Genomic DNA, 23,429 nt, shown 5'->3' with positions numbered 1-23,429 from the left:
AAGCTTGTGTAAACTGTTCCCAAGCAGACCAACATTAAACAACGTAGCTCTTTCACCCAAACCTTGAACCTAACATGAATATATATTGCGGGAGAAAACTCAAACCAACATAATCATGTTCTGTATCAAGATTTTCTCCATAAGAGGATGAACAAATGACTCGAGATTCTGCACCAGAGGCATCAAAGAGCATTCACAGTACAGTACACTTTTATTCAACACAGACACCATGTGTACAGGTAAAATATCCTCAGCCTCCTCTGAGTAGGTAACACTGGCTCACCTCAAGGGATGGCTGCTGGTGAAACACATCGGGGCAAAGCAGACAACTGCACTTCAATTCACTGAGGAAACGTCTTTCGAAAATCAAGCAACAGCTGCATGTATTTAGCTCCACATAACATCTCATGCATGACATCAAAAAATAGTATTTCTGACATAAATAGTTTCATCAACAAACACGGATATACCCAATCTCAAATGTTGGACAGGCACAGACACTGAGCCCACTACTGCTCTGGAAAGTTAAAGTTTAGAATTGACTTCAGATTACATTTGGGTGCATATAAAAAAAAATCATCACCTTATATCGAGACCTTTAAGATGAATTTCATTCAATAACAAATTCTGCAGTTTATCCATGTTTCATGTGTACCAGTAACCCCAAACATTCACCATAAAAAGGTATTTCAGAACTATAAGCTCTTATACAGATTTCAGAATGTGGCTGTGAAAGTATTTCTCTTTTGAAAACATTAGATTTCACAGCACAAAGTCTTCCATTCATTTGATGGCAGTTTATAAGTTTTAAGTCATGCCATCATAAGTCAAAATGACTGACATAAAGCTTTAGTAGGGAAGGCTCGGGGTTAACAATATATATATATGTATATATACATACATATATATATATATTTGATGGTGATTTACTAACATGTACACCTCACTGCATCAGGGACAAACGAGCAAACTGAAGTCAGTCATCAAGAGAACGCAATTACATCTGTCTCAGGTTTTTCAACACATGGCCATACATGAACAAGACAACAGAGGTTCAGCGACACAATGTTACAGGAGTGATCTTTTTTTTATACCATTGTATTCTCATGAATACACACTAAGGCTGAAGACCCATCTGTGTTGCTTTGCTTTAACACACTTCCTTCAACAAAGGCAAGATGAGCCACAGCAAAGCCTGCTGCAATCAGGTCGACATCAAAACAATGCTGAAGGTTCAGAAGAAACAAGTTCCTCTACTAAAAAACACCCCGTAAACTGAACACTTCTTAAGAGGTAGGAAATGGGCATGGAATAAAGTTCCCAGGAAATCGCTTTCCCACATTAAAACCTGCAATAGTAAAATGGCATATTTACTAATCATGAGGCCTGAGCAGTACTGCCTACAGAGGTATAGCAAAGTGTTATAACACCCCAATAACAAACAATCCAGCAGCCTGATTACACTGGTAGGCTGCTCTATATGCAAGTACTGGGCACAGATTAGAGACACCAAACCTCATAGAATCATGTTTTAAACAAAAAATAAAAATAAAAGAATCTAACCCCGACCTGGAGTTGGTTCAAGTATAATGAACTTGAGTTTAGTTTGAGGGCTTTGCATCATCTATGAAGACTGGGCATCTGTTTGTTATTACATGTACAGGCAAATTCAACTTTACAGTCATCTAAAGTATGATGAAGTTGCAACGCCACATGTTATTGGGAATTAAAGGCCACATGGGAAAGTCAGGTTCTGCAAATTGTCCTAGTTCTAAACCTCGATGACTGGTTTGAAATTTAAGTTTACTACACCATTTTTAACACGGATTACATTTGCAATTATTTAAACAATGGACGTTTTAAAGATTAATTTGCATCTGCGATGAACAGTGCGTTCATCGCAGATGCAAATTAATTAAATAACAAGTGCTTGAGCGCAACGACTGTCGAAACATCCAGCGTACAATGAGCCTCGTTAACAAGTATGAAGATATCTGTGAAACAAAACTCCTCACAAGACACAATGACCAAGGTGCTGCAATAACCCAGATGTGGAGAACACAGAGTTGCTTCACACGAGAATAAATGTACAATGACCAGTCAGTTCAGGTCACAAGTTACAGGCAACCCCATGCAGTTAACATCTGTCCACGTATTGAAACACAACCTCGACACTCGCATACAGTATGTACAGTATGTCATCCTGCAATGAGTGGAATTATCTGCAATAAACTATATATATATAATCTTGACAAATTATTAAAAAATATCAAATCTTGAAATTGCAATATTATGGATTAAATTGCTGAACCAACAAGTGTCTTTCAAAATATGAGGCATTATTCTCTGTTTCTGATCATCCTCTAGGTTCATAAGAGTAATACAGTTCATCCTTGTATTTGACAATTCTCAACCATTAAAGCTGTAAAGTAAAATGTTTTTTTAAAAAAGAACAATGTGGAAACTTAACGAAGTGTAAAACAATATTACTGTTAGAGCTGCATAAGCCCAAAACATCCTAACATCATTTTGGGGATATGCCTAAAAATAATATTTTAACTTTGCAAGGATTGTTTGACAGGTTGACAGCGGTTGATGGTGACGATGGAAAAGAGTGACAGTAAAACTACAATCTTGTATCAACCAACTAAAAATAATAATTGCAACAGCTCATTGATGTTAAATGCCCGTACATACATGTTCAGAAACAGTCGAAATGACACCAGTGTGAACACCAATATAACAATTTAAAAAGGGGCAATTATTGATACATTTTATTCATTTGGGACACTCCAAATTTAATTGTTAACCATCAAGTTTACTTTCTGCTCTTAAAAACATGATAATGTATCCACAGCTCTGTTTTCAAACCCATTGACTATTTGCACATTTAAAAATATACATATAAAAGATAATACTACTACAGTAAATTAGTGTAGGTCCAACTTATTAGAAAATGTATTTCATTTAAATGGTACGTATTCACACAGACTTGACAAATAAAAGCCAGTTGGTTGGTCGTTCCTCTGATTCGATATAACACGTTGTGACTAAATAAGGAGAAAGGGCTCAAATCTAAATATTTGTATGAGAACAAAATGTGCAAACGGTCCAAGGTCAAAACAAATTAATTTGATTGAACCAACAGAAAATCATGTCATTAATGTTTAGTCACTCATACTGTATTTACAAGAATTTATATTTACAGTACCAGATTTTCTCCGTCATGCATCGGTTTTATATTTGAATTGCGAACCAGTATGAATAATCCAATAACACTGTTGTATTCTTTGTTTAGAGTATTATGCTTGGGCAGCCCAGGCAGGAAGTTATGACCATATCTACACTGATTTATTCTCACTTCCTAATGATGAAGGCAATTTACAAACAAATACATGACTGCAAGTCAGTATAGTTGTAGATTAAGAATAAACCTTAAACAATGAGCAAAACTTAACCCTGGGATTCATTTATTGTTTCTTGAGTTTATAATAAATATATTTTGAATGGATTCATAGGAACTAAGCTGAGACAGCTATTTCCCTAAAAGTGCCAGTGAGATGAGCAGCGGGAGAAACGGAAGGAAAAGGCCAGAGTGGGGAAAAGGGGGAGGGGATGCATGGCTGTGAGGTCACTACCAGTCTGCATTATCCCAGGTTTCCTCAGCAGGTTTCGTGGGACTCTTCTTCGTCTTGCCATCGGCGTTCTCCCAGTTGTTTTCCCAGGCTTCCCAGCTCTCCTCTGTGCCGTGTTTCTTGTTGGACGCTGCTTCAGAGACCCAATTGTCAGAGCTCTGCTTTGCAGAATTATCTGCGATGGTCCCGCCGTCACTGCTGGGTGATTTCGTGGCCTTTAAGGAGTTGCTGCTGCCAAAGGTTTCCCAAAAGTCCTTAGTGACCGGCTGACTCGTACTGCCCTGATATCCCTCAGTGGCATCCATGTTCTGGTAGCTCTCTCCGGTAGACCTGAACACATTCAGAACATTTCCATGTTGCTGCATTAATTCATAAAGTACACAAGTAGTATGAAGTTGTTATCTATCCTGTGGTATGTGGGATATAAAATGTCAAAAAAGTAGTATGAAGTTATTATTACCCATCCTCCGGTTTTCCCGAGAAGAGATTAGTCAATTTTGAACCAGCTCCCTGAACCTAAAGACCAGACAAGACTTTTAAGCAACCATTACTGTACATTGTGACTTGGTAAGGAACACATTTTACCTAAACTGAAAATTAAATCCAATGGTAAAAACTAATGGTGGTTAAAAGGATAATTAAAGGAATTTAATTAAGTCCATGACTAATCACTACACAAGAAATGAACATATTATGCCATTTCCATTTTTAGCAACAGTTAGAGGCGGTAATATTACAAATATAAACAGATGTTTCTTCTCCAACACTTTACATCAGGAAGTTCGACCACCAAATAAATACTCACCACCAGAGTAAAAATGGCAGCAAGAAAAATGAGAGATGACATTAAATTAGAATTGTTTAAACATTCATCATCACAGCGAAACCAGTCTCCTTTGAGGGTAATGATGCAGGGGGCTGAGGCTGGCTCTAGTTTCAGCTAATCTGCTCTAAGATGCCACAGTATTAAGTTCTAAATGTTAGATCAGAGCTGCCCCTCCTGGCTCAGGAGACTGGTTTGGCATCTGTACAGCTGGCAGAGGTCTGCCCGTCCTACCTTGGTTGCCAGCCCAGTGATGCCGACTGTCATTTCGTCTAGAAATGTGCCATCTTTTACCTGCATGAGCCAAATTATCATTAAAAACTATTTTAAAATCACAGTATCCATCCACATACGTTTGTCTAAATTACAGGTAATAAGCAGCCGTTTGTTTATAATTGTGAAAAAAGTGATGCATTTTGTTAAGGGCACGGGTAATCAACATGAGAAAACAACAACATTGTGTTTGAATTCTTATTCTCAAGAGAAAATAAGTCCAAAGTAAAAGGAGCAAGAGAGCTAAACGATTGTTACAAAAGCACATACTATAGACACCTTAAATCACAAATGGCAACTCTACATTAGAAGACAAAAACATTTAGTTTAAAACTAGTTTCTCATTGGCCTTTTCACTTTCTCCAATTCAAACCTAGAGTGTAAACCAGCACACAGAAGGGGGAAAGAGATCTATTATTACAAAGTTTACTCTTATTTGATCTTGACGTATTTTGATTCATGAAAATCAAAATACATACAGTTTTGTTAGAGCTAAACAGGACTCGTAACTCATTAGAAGACACAACCATATAAAACCACAGCTACAGTTGCCCCACCAGTGAATGGGAAAATACATTTGGTTAAGAATTTTCAATAGATAATATAGATTTACATTATTTGTCAAGGTGGGTGTGGTCCACATTTGAAGCTGAACTGGAATATTTTTAAATGTATTGATTTTAAGATTCGATGCTAATGTAACATGCTCTGTATGTTTCAGGGTAACAAAGGCTAATCTGAGTGACATGCAACCCTCTTGTAATCACTTTAATTAATAAATCCATTCCATTATCTAAACTGCTTATTCTATTTAGGGTCACGGGGGTGCTGGAGCCAATCCCAGCTGACATTGGGTCAAGGCAGAGTTCACCCTGGACAGGTTGCCAGTTTATCACAGGGCTCAGACAGACAACCATTCACACTCACACTTACGGGCAATTTTCTCCAATTAACCTGAGCTACATGTCTTTGTGGGAAGATCACGGAGAACCAGGAGATAATCCACTCCGCCATGGGGAGAACATGCAAACTCCCCAAAAAAGGACAACCCAGGGATCACACCCTCTTGCTGTGTGGTGACGGCGCTAGCGACTCCACCACCGTGCATCCCTTAATTCAATAATAAGTATTGTATAAAATACGGTGGGGCGACTGTGGCTCGGTGGTGAGCAGGGTCGCATTTCAACCAGAGGATTGGATCCCCGGCTCCACGAGCCCATGTCAATGTGCCGTTGGGCAAAACACTTAACCCACTTAATTGCTCCAGTAGCTGTGCCTACGGTGCGCGAAGTCCTGATGGGCAGATGGAACCATAGCTCCTCTTATTAATGAAAGAGTGTGAATGAAGTCATGTAGTGTTAAAGCGCTTTGAGCGGTCGGAAGACGAGAAAAAGCGCTATACAAGGACGGGTCCATTTACTGTTAGCATAAAATCGACATGTTGATAAGACATCAATTATCCTGGTGATACTTTTACGTAAAAGCTGAATGCTTTGACATGAGGCATGGTATCTGATATAATACTTTGGTTCCTCCAAATGTGCAGTGACCGAAAGTTCAATCTGATTCGCATCCGTTCCCAAATAAACAGATCACAGCTGTGTGCTTCTTCAAATCCCATTGCCGAGTCATTAACTGAAAAAAATCAAAAGTTTGGATCTTTTTTGTATCCTTGAAACTACAGATTTTGTTGTTTGACGTAAACTGGCATAAAGCAGATACAATGGCAAAGACAAGCAGTGCAGAAAATAGCACATTACATCTGAAGCTGTTTTCTTTCTCTAAAGGACTGTATCCCACCACCAAATTAACAACTTCAAACATCAAAGTCTTCACTAATTCAGCCTAGTTGGAAGTCAGAGGGGAGAATTTACTTGAATGAAACAGTTAAACATTCACAGAAGAGCAAGACACAGAGCTGCTTGTTCTGAAGTTGCATGAAGTGACAGTCATTCCCATTCACCATGACACTGAGCAAGCACTAGAGGGTGCAATGGTTAAAAAAAACGTGTCAAGTACACTTCTCTTATGATGCAACGCTGCAAACTATTTCTTTCTGTGTAGTTTGGTGAAACACTAGAAGCCTTTTATGTATCTGTCTAAATTACAAATAATAAAAGACAATATCTTTGCTTTTCTACTCTGACTCCTAAGTTCTTCAATGGAACATGCTACATGTAGGATGTATGTTCTAACGCACACGGGCTCGGCCCTTTATAGGAGTCTATGGACAATACTCTCCTCCAATTGTGAGCACGTACTTTCTCACTGAAAAGCACAGCCGGCCAATCAGGTCCCCGAATTGTGTGGATCTCACAGTATACATGGGACACACACACAGCTGTCTGCCTTTCTCTCTTTAGTGGAATTGTCCCACTGACTGCTCATCTCTGCACTTCAAGAACTCCAGCTGGTCAGGCATTTCACTGGCATTTTACCAGCCTAACGCATCTCCCACTGACAGTTTGGACCAAAGCAACGGACAAATTAATAATCTAATTCAGGGAGCTGCAACGGCCATGTGATGTCTCGAGCCTCTGTAGGTTTGTGCCATGTGTGGCTTAGCCATGGCTCTATCCAGTTCAGTTGCCCACTACCTAGGTTGGCTAATTGCTGGGGTGGCGTAGGTTATTAAAAAGATGGGTTACAGCGACTAACCTCTAGGATCAGTGCGATTGGGCCGTGGCAGGACGTGAATTTGAATCCCCTGAGTTAGAACAAAGGTTATGATATTGTAACCTAGTATTAAAAGGGGGCCTAGATGCTGCTAAGCGACTCACTGAAGAGAGTGTAGGATGGCAGACCCTAGAGGTTGTGATGTGGGCCTATTCTACTGTGGGTTCCGCATGTATTCGGGTAGGAACATCCTGAAAGGGGCTCCAGCTGTGCTGTGCAAATGTTTCCTTATTTGCTTTTTCTTGTTACCTTATTTATAGAAAATAACAGAACAGATTAGTAACATAAACCTTTAAAGAAAACAAATTATATAAAAAAATATGTATAAATACATGCATAAATATACACATATATATACACACACACCAAATGTTGCTTTGTATTGATTTTGATTAATGCCCAACTTAATAGTTTGTATACACCATTACACTTCTCCAGCAAAGTTAGGAACACAAAAACTGGCATGCATGAATGATAACCCATGAGCAATGGGTGTGAGTGAACATTTCAAGGAACAAACTTTCTATATTGGGGTTTGGAAAGAAAGTAAATCCCCCCCCCCCCCCCCCCTCCACAATACAGTTACAAACGGTCTTCGTCAGGTTGTTATCCATTAAGTCAAAGAAAAACCCAGTATCCAAGCAGAAGCATGTGAAGATGGTGTTCACCATTTTGCTAAATTGTTGTACTGTGAAAAAAAATAAACCGACTGAAATACAGACAAGCTAACACAAATTAAAAGAAATGGGTAATGTGCATCTTTAAAAAAAAACATGATGCAGAAGAAGCGCCATGCACACATCTGCTTTACCAGTTCTAGGGGTGCTTTATAGCCCTTTATATACATCCAGAGAAGGCAAAGAGATCGTAAGTAGTAACAGTTATTGCAGCTTGAAATGTACATTAAATGGTAAAAGATTTACCAAGCAGACAAAGATTAGCAGGTTACCCTTGACTATATCAGTCTTACCTTTAAGGTTGCTTGGTTTGCAAGTTTAGAGGTCTATATGAGAAGAAAGACAAAACATATGAATGATGTCTCTTTATTGTAGTTTGGATTTAAATTTGTATATGCAGAAAAATCTGAATTAAATTTAATACAGTACAATAAACACATTTATCGCGTATTTGCACTTACATTATCTTTAGCGATAGAAGCAAACTTGCTTGCTCCAACAGCAAAGGTGCTCCAGCCCTATGAAAAAATAAAAATATGTGAAAAATTGCTTCGGATGAAGAAACATACAACAGAAAGTACAACTCGGACAAGATATATACATCGTGACCTACTGAATAAATCGAAGTCATGGCATTGTTGATGAAGTCATCCTCTTTCTTCTCTGGGGTCACTGTGTTGCCAAAGCCGACATACCGATTCTCTTGATTCCCACAATAGCCCCCTCCACTGATGAAGCATAAAGAAATGTATAGAAATAAAATATTAAAGTAAAAAAAATTCATACAGAAATCAAAGAATGTGAGGCTCTCACCTCTGATATGAGTTGACATCATCACTCAACCAGTCTTCAAAAGCTTTGTCGTTAGGCTTTGCTGAGCTTTGTCCAGGTCCTCCAGAGCTGTTTGACAGAAGCATGAATTCACTGCTTGAATGCCTATCCTGTAATGCCATTGCTCATATAATTATTATTATTATTATTATTATCTCTCGCGATGCTAGTGAGAGTGCGTTAAAAATCCCTTTTACCGATGAGAGGATGAAAGGCTGGTCTTGGGTTGAGGAGATGTCCAGTTTCTGGCAGGGGATGTCTCAATAGACCACTCTTTACCCTCTGCTAAAGTTACAACCTGTCATACAGTGAAAAGAGGATGAATAATCTGATCAAAATAAGACACCCTCACAAACTAGTCTCTCAAAGAAGCCTCAGCCAAGACTCAATAATTCTGACAATAGCTTTCAATGTAAAGATATGCATCTCATCTGGTATAGACACATTTGCAATTATGAATTTAAAGTCTAGTTACTTCTTTAATCCATTTAGTACTTATATGGACAAACGGATTACTACTGATAAACAAATAACATGCTTAACTCCCTGTATGAGATAATGGAGAATGTAGTCTTAAATGTGAAATGTGTAAGAAATTAATCAAAGACCTATACACCACCTCACCTTGTCTCTAAAGAGTGCAGCAGCTTTACTGTTGTATTTCTCCTGTAACGTCCAGGTAGGATCATAATCATCCTGGAGTTCAAGAAATATACGGAATACTCCATTTCCTCCTGCTTTCATCTTCTCAAGCTCAATATCTTTCCACTTGTCCATGGTGACAGAGCGCACAAAACTGCAGACAGGATAGAGAGAAACATTAATCATTTTCAGGCTATCCAAGATCTCCAAAATCATCAACACCATAAATCAATCCACTATGCTCACCTGAGATGTACTCCCAGGCCCCTGTGCTTGCCAGAGCACTCAAGACAAATCCAGATCCCATAGGTCACACTAACCCATTGAGGGTTAAAACCGCCACACTCAAAACATAGCTGAAAAACAACAAGGCAATGAAAACATTTACACATTTGCGACATGTAAATGACTGTAGCTCAGTGGTGTGCAGGATCGTCCTTCAATCAGAGGATCAGCGGTTTGATCCCCGGCTCCGCTAGTCCATGTCGATGCGTCCTTGGGCAAGACACTCAACCCCAAAATTGCTATTTTTAGTTTAGGACACATATCTGTCAAATAATTTGAACAAAGAGCAAGGGGAGTATAATTAAGACCTCAAATTAGTCCCACCATATATTTGATCATTGATGAAAGTGAGGAAAGTTTGTGAAGGATAGTGAAATTGTGCTACTTTGCAGGCATCCCAAACATCTATGTGAATGATGTGGGTCCAGTGAGTGGACAGTATTCTGACTAAGACATGAAGGTTAGCCGTATGAATAAGTTGCTGTGAAGGCTTACATTATTCTCGTCTTGGGTTCTCACTTCCTTCAGAACTCCTCTGGTCCTTGGACTCGCCATGTTGACCCACACTGAAAGACAATGGTAGAGGACAGCCTTAAGTAAAATATTCAGTTACCAAAGAAGAGTATGGAATCATCAGTATAGATGTGTTCAAATGACACAAATAGTTCTGGGAACAAATACCCCACTACATCTTGAAATAATTGCCCATAATTTAATTTAATCATAAATAGTTGAGCACTATTTCACACACTATAATTATACAGTCCTATTGTGCTATCTCTTCAAGTAAAAATCCACCCTGAAATAGAAGGGCTACTGGTTCACAGTTGATCGCATTGAGAAGAAACATTTTGATGATGTTATCTAAAACAAACTTGAGGCTGCTCCAAGGACAGCAGGATTGTTTGAGGTGGACTGTGCCTTTCATTGAAAGCAGATCAAAGCAGCAGGGAAGTGACAAAGCTGCAGTAAAACCTTCCCAGAAGGATACAGGAGGTCAGGCTGCACACTTTTAAAAGCTCATTATTATTTGTATTATCAATACATCCTTAGATTATATTTTTTATGACTCTATTAGCTTGGTGTATAAATTAACGGTATCAAAATCCTCACATTGACAGCAAGCAGCACATTTTACAGACCTGTAAACAGAATACACAGTTGTTATTGCAAAGACCTAAAACAAACTTAATGATGAATGAAGCATGTATCACAACTTTATGACAGCAGATTATTTGGGTGCACATTCACTCATGACACTGCTGTAATCCCGACAGTGGTGATATTCTTTCTGTTCTCTTTGTCGACAAAGATTAAATTATATAAATGTTCTTTTTATACTGGAGTATTTGTTCCCAGAAGTATGTGTGTCTTTTGATCATATCTAAACAGATGATTGTATACTCAACACGTTACACTAGTTGACACCTTGTCATTGCAATGCACATTGACACTGTCGTTTCTTTAGAACCCATCCGACACTAACCTACTGGAATAAAGCAATAAATATGTATTATGCACGTCCCTAAGAAATGCATTCTTAACTTAATGATAGCTCAAATGTACAGTGCCCAGCGGTTTTAGAAACAAACTTAACAGTAAAAAAACAAAAAAGTATCACTGTATTAAATATGTACATGTCATATAAGAATGAATAGGCCTAAGACAAAGAACCACAGACAGGGCAAGAAATTCCAAAATGTATGAGAGCAATGCACAGTCTGTATTGGTCTTTTTACAATGACAATAAAGAAAGTATAGAAAAGGCCAGCGTTACCCTTTAAACTCAAGGATTGAACTAAAAATGATTTACTCTATTCAATTGTGTACAGCCCAAAAACAAAAAGGGAAAACTAAGAAAGAAATTTTAGGGAGAGGAACGGAGGAGGATCCCTCTCTCCAGACGGATAGAAGTACAATATCTGTCATGTGTACATAATGAACATCATAACAGAGTTAAAACACAAAAGAAATCCCCTTACTTACCCTTAATTTTAGAGCCCAATGCGAAATTAAAAATCAATGTTGTTAGACCAGCAGTCCAAGACACAGTACAGAATGATCACCTACTTAATTGACCATCGAGTCATATGAGCAATAGTTTAAAGACACTGATTTTACTATAAATAAAAAAATCTCAGAAGCAGTACACTATACAGTGCCACGTCTGTATTAGGGTGGATTTGAACTGTGACATTCTCAGATAGGTGTGATGTTTTCACAGAGAGGCACTCTTCATAAATCCATGCAGACATTCAGGTGAATATGAGGGGAAACGTCAGCAAAGAAAACTTTCAGTCGACTGGTAGGTTTACATTCCTCAAATCAGCATCGCTTCATTAGGAGAGACAATACAATGAGGAGGAAATGTGACGAGCCTCCGCCAAACTGTGGCTCTTTGGGGGATTACTAGGAGCAAATTGACAGAAAAATGTATCGACTTTATGGATATGTTCTGTGAAAAGTCAGTTGTCATTTGTCCACAAGAGCGAGGATGAGGTTAAGCTAATCAGATGTCTTTATTCAGATGTACTTGAACCAAGGCATAAAGGAAAACACATCATCATAAGACGTAAGTAATTGGGACGTTTGTCTCTTAATGAAACAATTTGTGGTTTCCACACAGAAATGCAGTCGTGGCCACGACATGTAAACACTAACGTTACACACATCAGACATCGGGTTCCGTGTACATTTAACGACACACGAGTAACACGTTAAGACGCTGTTGTCCTGTTTGATTTGGGCTTGTCGTTAAATACGTATTCTTACGTGAACATTTCCCCCACATGTTACATTGTATCGTTAGTTAAGCGTTGGAACCAACGACAAAGCTAACGTTAGCCTTCGACCGAGCGAACTGAACCGCTACCTGTCTGTGACTGATGAACAACGAAGAAGCTGTTGTCAGAAGCTCTGCTGCTCCGCCGATGAACTCCGAGAAGGCTCTTCCTCTGCGGCGGAGGCACGGCGAATACTATATTGTCACAGGCGGTTTCAGGTCAACAGAAGTGTATTGAAACGATAGGCTGCTGATGTTAAGCACCGGTAGCCATGTTCCTGTTTGCATACGTTGGCAGTGCAGTGCATCATGGGAGTTCGGTCCGTGTACGTTTTGTTAGTTTGTTTTTTCGTTTCATTCCAAAAACGGAATACGGAAATCACGTGGTTTTTCCATTTTCCGTCTGAAACCAAAAACGGAAAAACGGAATACCACCTCCGTATTTTGTTTCTGCCGTCTGAAACCAAAAACGACAGAACGGAAGTGCTTAAAATGAAAGTCAAAATAAAAGCCAGTGATACATATTCGTATTAACGTTAGAAGAATATTAATTAATCAATATAAAGAATAAAGAATTAAACCTAATTAAACCGGGATATTTTAACGATGCAAACACATAACAGGGTAACGTTAGAAGAATATCATTAGTCAATATAAAGAATAAATCATTAAACCTGGATATGTTAGTGACAGTGGTGACGACGGGAAGTTTAATATTCATGTACACAGCAAGAATCACCTTCTCACTTAATCGTTGCATTGTTTGATGCAACACAGTTCCTAATATGGATTAATCAAAGAAATGTTTCTGTGCAGAGTTGTTGCTGTTATTATATTTATATTTCCACCGCAGAGTAAACGGTTCACCTTTATACCACTAGATGGCAGTATACCTGTTATTGATACATATGTATTTAATGCCGTTTATTTCCTCTGATATTTAATGTTCATGGTTAATTTCCAGCATAGTTGTATACATCATGTCTTTACTTGTTTTATTTGGGTCATTTTGGAACTAAACATTCCTCCATGGAAGAGTGAGGATATTATAACGGACTGAGGGAAATGTTATGTTGTAAATGTTATGTTCAGGATGTAAGTGAACGTCTCACGAGCTGGTAGCTGTGAGGCGTGTCTGTGATTGGACAGCGAGTGATGTTGTTGTGTGTGTGGTGTTGTGTTACGCCCCGTTCGGAGCAGAGCTATGACCCGGAGCAGACGTGAAGCTGGTTGGGAGGCTTTCACGGCGTTTTGCTGTCGTTTTGGCGTAGGCTACGGCCAACAGTAGCCTGTTCTATGTTCCTTGAATAAACACCCTATCAACCATCTACGTCTCGTAGCGTTCCTGACCCAGGGTCGCTACAATCTGATGACCACGAGGCAATACACATTGACAATTGAAAAATAAAGAGACAGTTGATTTTTTCTTATTAAGCAGCCTTCAGTTAGCACCCAGTCACAGCACCACCTGTGCTTCACCTGTAACCTTCATTACTACATCATCATTACATCAACGGTTAATGGGGACAAGTTTTTTGTTTTGTTTTTTGTTTTATGTTTATATGTATGTGTGTGTATGTATAGTGTGTGTGTTTGTGTGTGTGTATATGTATGTATATGTATACGTATGTATGTGTGTATATACTGTATATATATATATATATATATATATGTATATATATATATATATATGATTCTTTGAAATAAGTTTTTTTGAGAAATCATAGGTTAGGGCACTTATAAGCTCGTTAGCTTCAGCCTCGACCCTTTCGGTCAGCCACTTTCTTCTTTTGTTGAATTATGATTACCTTCGCATTGAAAATGCCGGAAGGTTATGTTTTGATCGCCGTGTATTTATTTATTTATTTATTTATTTGTATGCGTGTTATTCGCAAAACTCAAAAAGTATTGAACCGAATCGCATGAAATTTGGTGGGATGATTGTTTATTATCCGGGGACCAGTTGATTAGATTTTGGGATCGATCGGGTCAAAGGTCAAAGGTCAAAGGTCATGAACAGGTCAAAATCTTTCGCAGAACTCAAAAAGTATTGAACCGAATCGCATGAAATTTGGTGGGATGATTGTTTATTATCCGGAGACCAGTTGATTAGATTTTGGGATCGATCGGGTCAAAGGTCATGAACAGGTCAAAATCTTTCGCAGAACTCAAAAAGTATTGAACCGAATCGCATGAAATTTGGTGGGATGATTGTTTATTATCCGGGGACCAGTTGATTAGATTTTGGGATCGATCGGGTCAAAGGTCAAGGTCAAAGGTCATGAACAGGTCAAAATGTTCTTGAATCGCATGAAATTTGGTGGGATGATTGGTTATTATCCGGGGACCTTTTGATTAGATTTTGGGATCAATCGGGTCAAAGGTCAAGGTCATGGAAAGGTCAAACTCTTTTTTTACCATAGCACGATACATTTTTGTCCAATTGGCATGCAACTAATGCCAAAATGTTCATAATTCAATGCCCAATCTTGTGATATGCGAAGGTATGCACTCTACCGAGTGCCCATTCTAGTTGTTGTATATTTTGCTGATCGAAATAAACAAAATCATGATCAACATGTAACCTGTTCTGTTGTGACTCTGCTATCAGTGTCTTACTCCTCTGACTACATCACATCATCATCAACATGTAACCTGTTCTGTTGTGACTCTGCTGTCAGTGTCTTACTCCTCTGACTACATCACATCATCATCAACATGAAACCTGTTCTGTTGTTACTCTGCAATCTTAGCCCTCTGACTACATCACATCATCATCATGTAGTCCTTTGGTCTCCAGAAGGATTGAGCTCTGTGTTGTTTGAACATGTTTTGAGGAGTTAACTCCATGAGTTATTGTATCAGAGTGAAACATGGAGAGCACAGCTCCTCTCACATCTCTCAGATGTCTCACATAGTTTATAGTAGTGATTGTTAGGCGGTGTTGCCTGTGTTTAGCCGTATGGCTATATCTCTGCATGTACATTTAGATAAACTAGATTTAATTCAGCCTTTAATTGTGTTAATGCCAAATACTTATCCCACTTATTTGCCTTATCTAAATGAATTACTTCTGTGTTTGAAAGGTCACATTATACAAATACACGTATGTGCATTCACACAGCCCATATTGAATTAAAACTAGTAAATCCATTAATTTTATAAATCTTGAAAACAACAACAATGGAGCAACTTGCATTTATGACCATCAATTTATTGCATTGTTGTAAGGCTACATGCCTTACAACAATGTCCCCTGTCTCTAGCCCACAGTTGTTGTATCCACATGTTTTCTGTGACTTTTTAGTTGTATACCATCCAATAAAGGTAAACAGACAACATTATTTTAGTCAAACTACAACAACAACAACATGTTCTAACTAGGGCTGTCAATCGATTTAAAAAAATTAACTAATTAATCGCGTGTGATTTGATGATTAATTACAAACTTTTAATCGCGATTAATCGCGATTAATCGCAATTGAAAGTTTGTTCCTTCTTTTTAAAGACAAAACTGCTTCTCTGACTAACAGGCTGCTATAGAGCCTCACATGTGTGGTGGGAGGTCCTTGTGATTTACTGAGTGATCATTGGTTGTTTTTTTCGCAAAATGTTGACAGACAAACGGATTGACCAATCACGTTGAAGGTTTCATGTGACGAGTTCTTTCCGCGCCGCGTCACCCGACACGTCGCCCTCCGTTCCTCTGTGTATCAGAGGGGGAGACGGAAGGAAGGAGGAGCAGGAGGAAACCCGACTGATTCATCCACGAGTTAAACTGATTTCTGCTCCTTATTTTTGCGGAGAAATAATTGTTTTAAAAAGGAAACAGTGTCAACCCGTACTGCCGCGGTTTGACACTCAGAGGAGTGTAACAACTTCAACGAACACCGGAAGCAAGTCGAAGTGTCCTTGAGCAAGGCACTGAACCCCCAGTTGCTTCCCGGGCGCATCACTGCAGCCCACTGCTCCTTAATAACTAAGGATGGGTTAAATGCAGAGATCTAATTTCCCCTTGTGGATGAATAAAGTATATAAAAAAAATAAAAAAATAAAAAACATCTATAAAAAAAAAAACGTTAAAAAAATTGCGTTAATTGCGTTACAATATTTTAGTGCGTTAAGGCGGCCAAATTAATCGCATAGATTAACGCGTTAACGCTGACAGCCCTAGTTCTAACACAGCTGAAAATGTGTTGGCTCATTTAATAACTAGAACGGGCACTCGGTAGAGCGCATATCACAAGATTGGGCATTGAATTATGAACATTTTGGCATTAGTTGCATGCCAATTGGATATAAATGTATCGTGCTATGGTAAAAAGAATATTTTGACCTTTTCATGACCTTGACCTTGACCTTTGACCCGATCAATCCCAAAATCTAAACAAATGGTCCCCGGATAATAACCAATCATCCCACCAAATTACATGCGATTCAAGAAGATGTTGACCTTTTTCATGACCTTGACCTTGACCTTTGACCCGATCAATCCCAAAATCTAATCAAATGGTCCCCGGATAATAACCAATCATCCCACCAAATTTCATGCGATTGGGTTTCCAACTTTTTTTGTTACGTGAATAACACGCATACAAATAAATAAATAAATACACGGCGATCAAAACATAACCTTCTGCATTTTCAATGCGAAGGTAAACATGCGCCAACTGGTTAACACTCCCCAAATTGGTTAATTTTAAAGTCAGGCACTTACCCAGGAATACTTTTAAGAACAATAAATCAGTAGTAGTATAGGGACATGTATGCGCGTATACGTACGTGCACGCGCGCCACCTCACATGCACTCTCATGCACGCATATATATGTCCCTATTATGCATATTTTTTATGAATTTTTTTTTTTATTTAAATAAAAATTAAAATATATTATTTAAAATATAAAAATATTATCACAAATTAAAAATCTATAAAATAAAATAATTCCCTATAGATAGGAGCTCTTGTTTGTACCATTTAAACATTTATAAAACCCTTCCCTGTGTCTTTAATAATACAAAGTGTTTATCAATGTGCTGAAATGAATGTAAGGGTGTCACCGTCACCCAGCACATGCACTGATGTAGCTTCGTATATCATACATGCACGAGCGGCACAGTAGCTATGCTAATGAGCACATTCTGCTTATGAATAGGTAGAGGAGGGAAGCTAAGGTATGGGGGCGTGTTTGGTGGGGAAAAAAAAAGGTATGTCCGGAGGAGTAGGGAACGATTTTATTGGGTGCATACTATTTATGAATAGGAGGGGCGGAGGATCAGGTATGGGGTGTGTCCCTTAAAAAGGTACGTCTGTGAATCGCTCTCACATCAACAGTCTACCGTTATCTGTCTGCTGATCACATCGCTATATCTGTTGGCGCAGCCCATTCCTTGAGAATAATTTTTCTCCAAAAAAAAAAAAGGTAAGTGATGTTATGTTTGATAAAATGTTGTATAATATATCGATTGTAATATGGTTGTGTACTTGATAGCGAGGGTTCCGCATGGTGGTGGCTGTGTGTCCAGTGCCGTGCTCAGTAGTCTAGAGCCGTTAGCCTCCGGCCCTTTAGCCTCTCCGGAGCTATATGAACACACGTGGACCCAAGGCTGGTGTATAATGTTTAGCTTGTAATAGTGTTGTGTACTGGCTAGCGATGGTTCCGCATGGTGCTGGTTGCGTGTTCTGTGCCGTGCTCAGTAGTCTAGAGCCGTTAACCTCCGGCCCGTTAGCCTCTCCGGTGCTATATGAACACACGTGGTCCCTAGGCTGCTGTATAATGTTTAGCTTGTAATAGTGTTCCGCATGGCGGGGGGAGCAGCAGTCTAGTGTCGTTAGCCCCGGTGCTGTTGTATAATAGTATTGTGAACTTGCTAGCGAGGGTACCGCATAGCATTGGCTGTGTGTCTGGGACGGTGCACATCAGTCTAGAGCCGCTAGCCACCGTGCAGCTATCCCCATGGGCTACAGGGACACACGTGGACCCTATGCTGTTGTATAATATTTCGATTGTAATTCATCTTTATATAAATATATATTCAATCACTCTTTAGTATAAAACATACACTGACGCTGTGTTTTTATTAATTAGCAGATCATGGATAATATAAATATTGGTAACGTCGAAAATATGCTGCCGTCAGCTGCTGTATGTTCCGGTAGTGAGTATTAAATAATTATAGTAATGATGATATGGGCTAATAGCGTTTTGTTACGGTCTATATGTATGATTTATCTTGTCTTAGACAGGCTGAAACGTAGGCGACCGCCCGCAGTCGTAAAGTCAACCCCCCCAAAGACATGTGCGCAACAGCTGTTCGACCCCGCCCCACCGATCAATGACTCCGCATCAGAACTAGCTGCGGCAATAGCTGGTATACCTGGGGTTGTCGGTGAGTATTTGTTTTAATTACATGATGGCTGCCTAATTATCCATACGTTAATATTGTGTAGTATGGTGCAAAAATAAAAAAATTTAAAAAGTGGCATTATCTTGTTGATTTCTTCAGCTTTCAAGACTCCTATGAGACCTGCTGGTGTTAAAATATTGACACATCCTGTTGCATACAGTCAGGACATCTGTGCACAGCTATCAGGTAATATATAGCTCCTGTATTATTACCTCCGTATATATATATATATATATATATATATATAGAGATGTAGAGATGTAGATATATATGTGTTTTCTCAGAGGCTTTAAAGACCCCTTTGAGACATGCTGGTGTTAAAATATTGACACATCCAGTGGCATACAGTCAGGACAACTGCACACAGCTATCAGGTAATATACTGTATTATTGTTATTATTACTACCATATATATATATATATATATATATATATAGAGAGAGATGTAGATATGTGTTTTCTCAGAGGATTTTCAGAGCAGACCAGACCTAGCATCAGCCCCCTGGTGTGGGAACACCCCCTCATCAGATGATGACCCCCTTAGCTGTGCTCAATTGTACACACTCTCATCACCAAAGCCAAAGAAGAAGAAGCAGAAGAAGCTGATAAATAACAGGTCTGTTATGGGTAGACATAATGACATGTCATATTTGTTTATAAACAGTCTATAAAATATATATGCTATTTCACCCCTAGAGCGGCGATTCCATTATCAAGGGATACGTCTACACTATGTGTCGAAACGCAGACCATTGATAATACATGCTCTTCTGAGACACAAACACCTAGGGAGCCAACGACGAGAACACTTGCTACACAGACAAAGCAGTGTATTCAAAACCGTAAAAGGTGTGTTTTTAGTTATCTTGTTGACATTGTATTATATATATTTTTTTTTCAAAATGAAAATGTAATAATATAACTTATTATTATTGCTGTTCCACAGATCCGTGAAAGCCTCGCAGGAGCCAACGACAACAGTTGCTACACAGACAAAGCCGTGGATTCAAACCGTCCCCAAGAAAGCCGTTAAAAGGTGTGTTTTTAGTTATCTTGCTGACATGTTTTTTTTATTTATTTTTTTTCAAAATGAAAATGTAATAATAATAACTTATTGTTGTTGTTCCACAGATCTGTGAAAGCCTCCATTACCCGATTCCACACCCGTACAGACCCTACAGACATCAGCAGCAGCAGCAGCAGCAGCAGCAGCAGCAGCAGCAGCATCATCAACAATACACCCAACGACATCCTCGTCGATGACATTGTGATAAATTCAGGTTTTGACGCTCCGTCCCCACAGATTGTGATACAACCTATGGTTCATACATCAACAGCTCTATGTTTAAATGACTATGATTTACCACTGGTTCAGGCATCACAAGATCTATATTTAAATGCCTATGATATACCAACCGATGTGCAAGATCTTTTAGACAACGTCTACCCAGAGCACCTGTTTGATGGGAGGGGTGTTTGTTCCAAAGGTGTTGTCGATAATCAGTATACAGAATTGAGAGGTTTGCTTGGCGACATACAGGGGGGCATTAGTACGCTAAACACATCACACATTAACTTGGTAGCCGTCCTATCTGACCGTCACAGGTCTGAGGATAAAACGGTGGCCGACTTTAACACTACACTTTTAGAGGCCATCAATGCACACGGTATTGGTCTGTCTGCCGACATACACAGGGAGATTAGTGCACTACACACATCACTCAATACCTTAGGCTCCGCCCTATCTGCCCGTCACAGGGCTGAGGATAAAGCATCGGCCGTCGTGAGCACGAAGCTTTTAGAGGCTATCAATGCCCTTGGGGTTGGTCTGTATGCCTACTACCGTGTCGAGAATAAAACCACTATCGATGTGGTAAATACCCTCGGTGTAACTCTCGGCAGAATTGCACAACAGTTAGTCCGCAGAAGCAATGTCAACAACACCATCACTCGTGCTCTAATAACCACAAAACACAATCCTGTTTGAACAGATGTAGACTTCTGCCGTGTTATACCATCCACATCCACAGGGGGGAGCCACAGTTGTTTTATTTTTATATACAATGTCAACAACACCATCACTTGTGCTCTAATAACCACAAAACACAATCCTGTTTGAACAGCTGTAGACTGCTGCCGTGTTATACCATACACCTCCACAGGGGGGAGCCACAGTTGTTTTATTTTTATATATATATATTTTTTTGCTTCCATTTTTACATTTTTTTTTTTTTTACTACGCTATAACTGTCTAATGTAGTTTTTTCTTTGTTTCAACGGTGTTTTTTTCTTTGTTTCAACTGTGTTTGTTCACATAATGTCGCCACCACGTAAGGTTTGTCGTTATAGCCCATCACACTGTATCAGTGGTCAGGATCTCGCTGTTGATAGGTTATCAGATACAACTGATGATGATGATGATGATGATGAGCTGGCATGCCCTATACACACACAAATAAATCCTTTGGCAACTCTTGAAGTCGACTTGAATGAATGGCTATCTCGAAACGACCCCAATCCACAGGTCAATGTGAATAGGTGTGTCCCTGACGATGGAATGATTGACGCCCAAATAAATCCTTTGGCAACTCTTGAGGATGACTTGAATGAATGGTTAGCTCGAAACGACCCCAATCCACAGGCCAATGTGAATAGGTGTGTCCCTGACGATGGAATGATTGACGCACAAATAAATCCTTTGGCAACTCTTGAAGTCGCCTTGAATGAATGGTTAGCCCGAAACGACCCCAATCCACAGGCCAATGTGAATAGGTGTGTCCCTGACGATGGAATGATTGACGCGCAAACAAATCCTTTGGCAACTCTTGAGGATGACATGAATGAATGGTTAGCCCAAAACGACCCCAGCCCTCTGGCCAATGTGAATAGGTGTACCCCTAATGACTGTGTGATTGACGGGTCATTGTGTGATGACGTTGCTGTGTCCATAGATGAGCAGTTAAACATTGTCGAACCCCCACCTGATATGACACACGACTCCCCACCTGATATGACACACGACTCCCCCGGGATTGATGAAGCTACAAACTCTATGTGCGTTCAAAGAGGGTCTACACCCGTACAGAATGCCTCAAACAGCACACAAGAGGGTGGGGGTGGGGTGCTTGAGCAACCTTCGTCATCACCAGCAACAACATCGTCAGCAGGGGGGAGTGTTACGGGTAGTTTACCCATCCGTGATATACCATTGTTTAATGCTTTTGAGCTACGCCAGCGTGTTGATTTTCGTAACATACGGCTTCATGATATTGAAATGATTCCCTCCTTGATTCGTGATGCTGTGGGTGGGGCTATCGACCAAGCTGTGAATACAGCTCCTAGAGGTAGTGTTTTGAATGTCGTATTGCGAGGGCCGTCGCTGGCCAGTGATGTGCAAGCCATATTACGGTCCGATGATGCATACAATGCGGATTTGTTTCTTGAGCTAATATCCAAGGTATTGCAGAGCAATGATGACTCGATATCTGACGATTCGTTGGAACTGATTGTTACAGTAGCCCGTAACCGGAGTGGGGGTGTTGGGGAACGACTAAAATTGGGAGGGGTGACCTATGACGAAATACTGTCTAAAAAAGGCAGGTTTCTCTACCATGCGGGTAACCTGGACAATCAACTGTGCTTTGCCATGTGTATAGCACATTATAAATACCCCCAGACCTCAGCGGCTGATAGACTGACCTACGCTACACGGATACAGCAGACAGCCGGTTTTGATATAAACCACCCTATCACACTCACAGACGTTGGTAAATTTGAAAGACTTTTGGGTGTAAAGATCATAGTCTTCCACAACCGAGCAGGCTGTAAACGTCTCGAATGTTTTCAGACCCAAGACACTCCACATCCTCAAACAGTATGGCTATATCTACACAATAATCATTACTACCTGATCGAAAACAAGAAGGGTTTTTTCGGGGCGAGATACATTTGCGACTATTGTTATCAAACATACAGTACCATATTGTATCACAATTGCTCACAGAGATGCAATGTGTGTTTCACCATAGAGTGTCGGACCCAGGGCGGGGCAAAGCGGAAATGTGGTGATTGTAAACGCCTCTGTAATTCAAAATTCTGCTTTGAACAGCACAAAAAACCTGAAATAGTTCACAAGTATATCCCCTGCAAGACCTTGAAACACTGTGACGACTGCGGGACGCTCTACAGACTGGCCAAAAAGCCCCACACGTGTGCTACACAAAGTGTACACACTGTGGGAGCCCCGACTGGAGAGTGACAAAGAGCACAACTGTTTTATTCAACCTGTTGAGAAGAAAGTAGCACAGACAAACTATATACTGTTCGATTTCGAGACACGGTTTCACGGAGGGAAACATGAAGCAAACTTTGTGTGTTCTATGGAAATGTCTGGGGAACG

The 23,429-nt window shown here is 39.7% G+C and overlaps 2 protein-coding genes across 5 annotated transcripts; one reads left to right on the top strand and one right to left on the bottom strand.

Annotated features, from left to right (window-relative positions):
• Positions 1-188: 188 nt before the first annotated feature.
• On the bottom strand, positions 189-13,036 carry arfgap1 (ADP-ribosylation factor GTPase activating protein 1). Of its 4 annotated transcripts, XM_056436580.1 has the most exons (13): positions 12,715-13,035; positions 10,956-10,984; positions 10,338-10,408; positions 9,804-9,913; positions 9,540-9,711; positions 9,113-9,213; positions 8,898-8,984; positions 8,698-8,812; positions 8,546-8,602; positions 8,378-8,410; positions 4,693-4,752; positions 4,096-4,151; positions 189-3,965 (listed from the first exon to the last, which is right to left on the bottom strand). In XM_056436580.1, the coding sequence occupies exons 3-13, from the start codon at positions 10,395-10,397 to the stop codon at positions 3,635-3,637; spliced, it is 1,182 nt and encodes a 393-aa protein (XP_056292555.1). In that variant the 5' UTR covers positions 10,398-10,408; positions 10,956-10,984; positions 12,715-13,035; the 3' UTR covers positions 189-3,634. The 4 variants fall into 4 exon arrangements, with proteins under 4 accessions (XP_056292555.1, XP_056292556.1, XP_056292554.1 ...); XM_056436581.1 differs by lacking the exon at positions 10,956-10,984 and having other exon boundaries at positions 4,096-4,145; positions 12,715-13,036; XM_056436579.1 differs by lacking the exon at positions 10,956-10,984.
• Positions 13,037-18,466: 5,430 nt separating this feature from the next.
• LOC130208506 (uncharacterized) lies at positions 18,467-21,509 on the top strand. The gene is made up of 8 exons (XM_056437686.1): positions 18,467-18,781; positions 18,866-19,012; positions 19,130-19,216; positions 19,315-19,404; positions 19,496-19,646; positions 19,727-19,879; positions 19,977-20,066; positions 20,162-21,509. The coding sequence occupies exons 1-8, from the start codon at positions 18,718-18,720 to the stop codon at positions 21,015-21,017; spliced, it is 1,638 nt and encodes a 545-aa protein (XP_056293661.1). The 5' UTR covers positions 18,467-18,717; the 3' UTR covers positions 21,018-21,509.
• Positions 21,510-23,429: the final 1,920 nt, after the last annotated feature.

Source organism: Pseudoliparis swirei, chromosome 18, assembly GCF_029220125.1.
Source record: "Pseudoliparis swirei isolate HS2019 ecotype Mariana Trench chromosome 18, NWPU_hadal_v1, whole genome shotgun sequence".
Taxonomy (NCBI): domain Eukaryota; kingdom Metazoa; phylum Chordata; class Actinopteri; order Perciformes; family Liparidae; genus Pseudoliparis; species Pseudoliparis swirei.
The sequence above is the reverse complement of the archived record's forward strand: the minus strand, read 5'-3'. Positions and strand labels throughout refer to the sequence as shown.

Excerpts from the sequence above, each read along its gene's own strand:
- arfgap1 (XM_056436580.1), bottom strand. The coding sequence starts at position 10,397 with ATGGCGAGTCCAAGGACCAGAGGAGTTCTGAAGGAAGTGAGAACCCAA. Across the intron at positions 4,753-8,377 it reads CAAACCAAGCAACCTTAAAG|GTAAAAGATGGCACATTTCT; the intron begins GTAAGACTGATA and ends TGGCTCATGCAG. Across the intron at positions 4,152-4,692 it reads TCACTGGGCTGGCAACCAAG|GTTCAGGGAGCTGGTTCAAA; the intron begins GTAGGACGGGCA and ends TCTGGTCTTTAG.
- LOC130208506 (XM_056437686.1), top strand. The coding sequence starts at position 18,718 with ATGGATAATATAAATATTGGTAACGTCGAAAATATGCTGCCGTCAGCT. Across the intron at positions 19,647-19,726 it reads AAGAAGCTGATAAATAACAG|AGCGGCGATTCCATTATCAA; the intron begins GTCTGTTATGGG and ends TTTCACCCCTAG. Across the intron at positions 19,880-19,976 it reads TGTATTCAAAACCGTAAAAG|ATCCGTGAAAGCCTCGCAGG; the intron begins GTGTGTTTTTAG and ends GCTGTTCCACAG.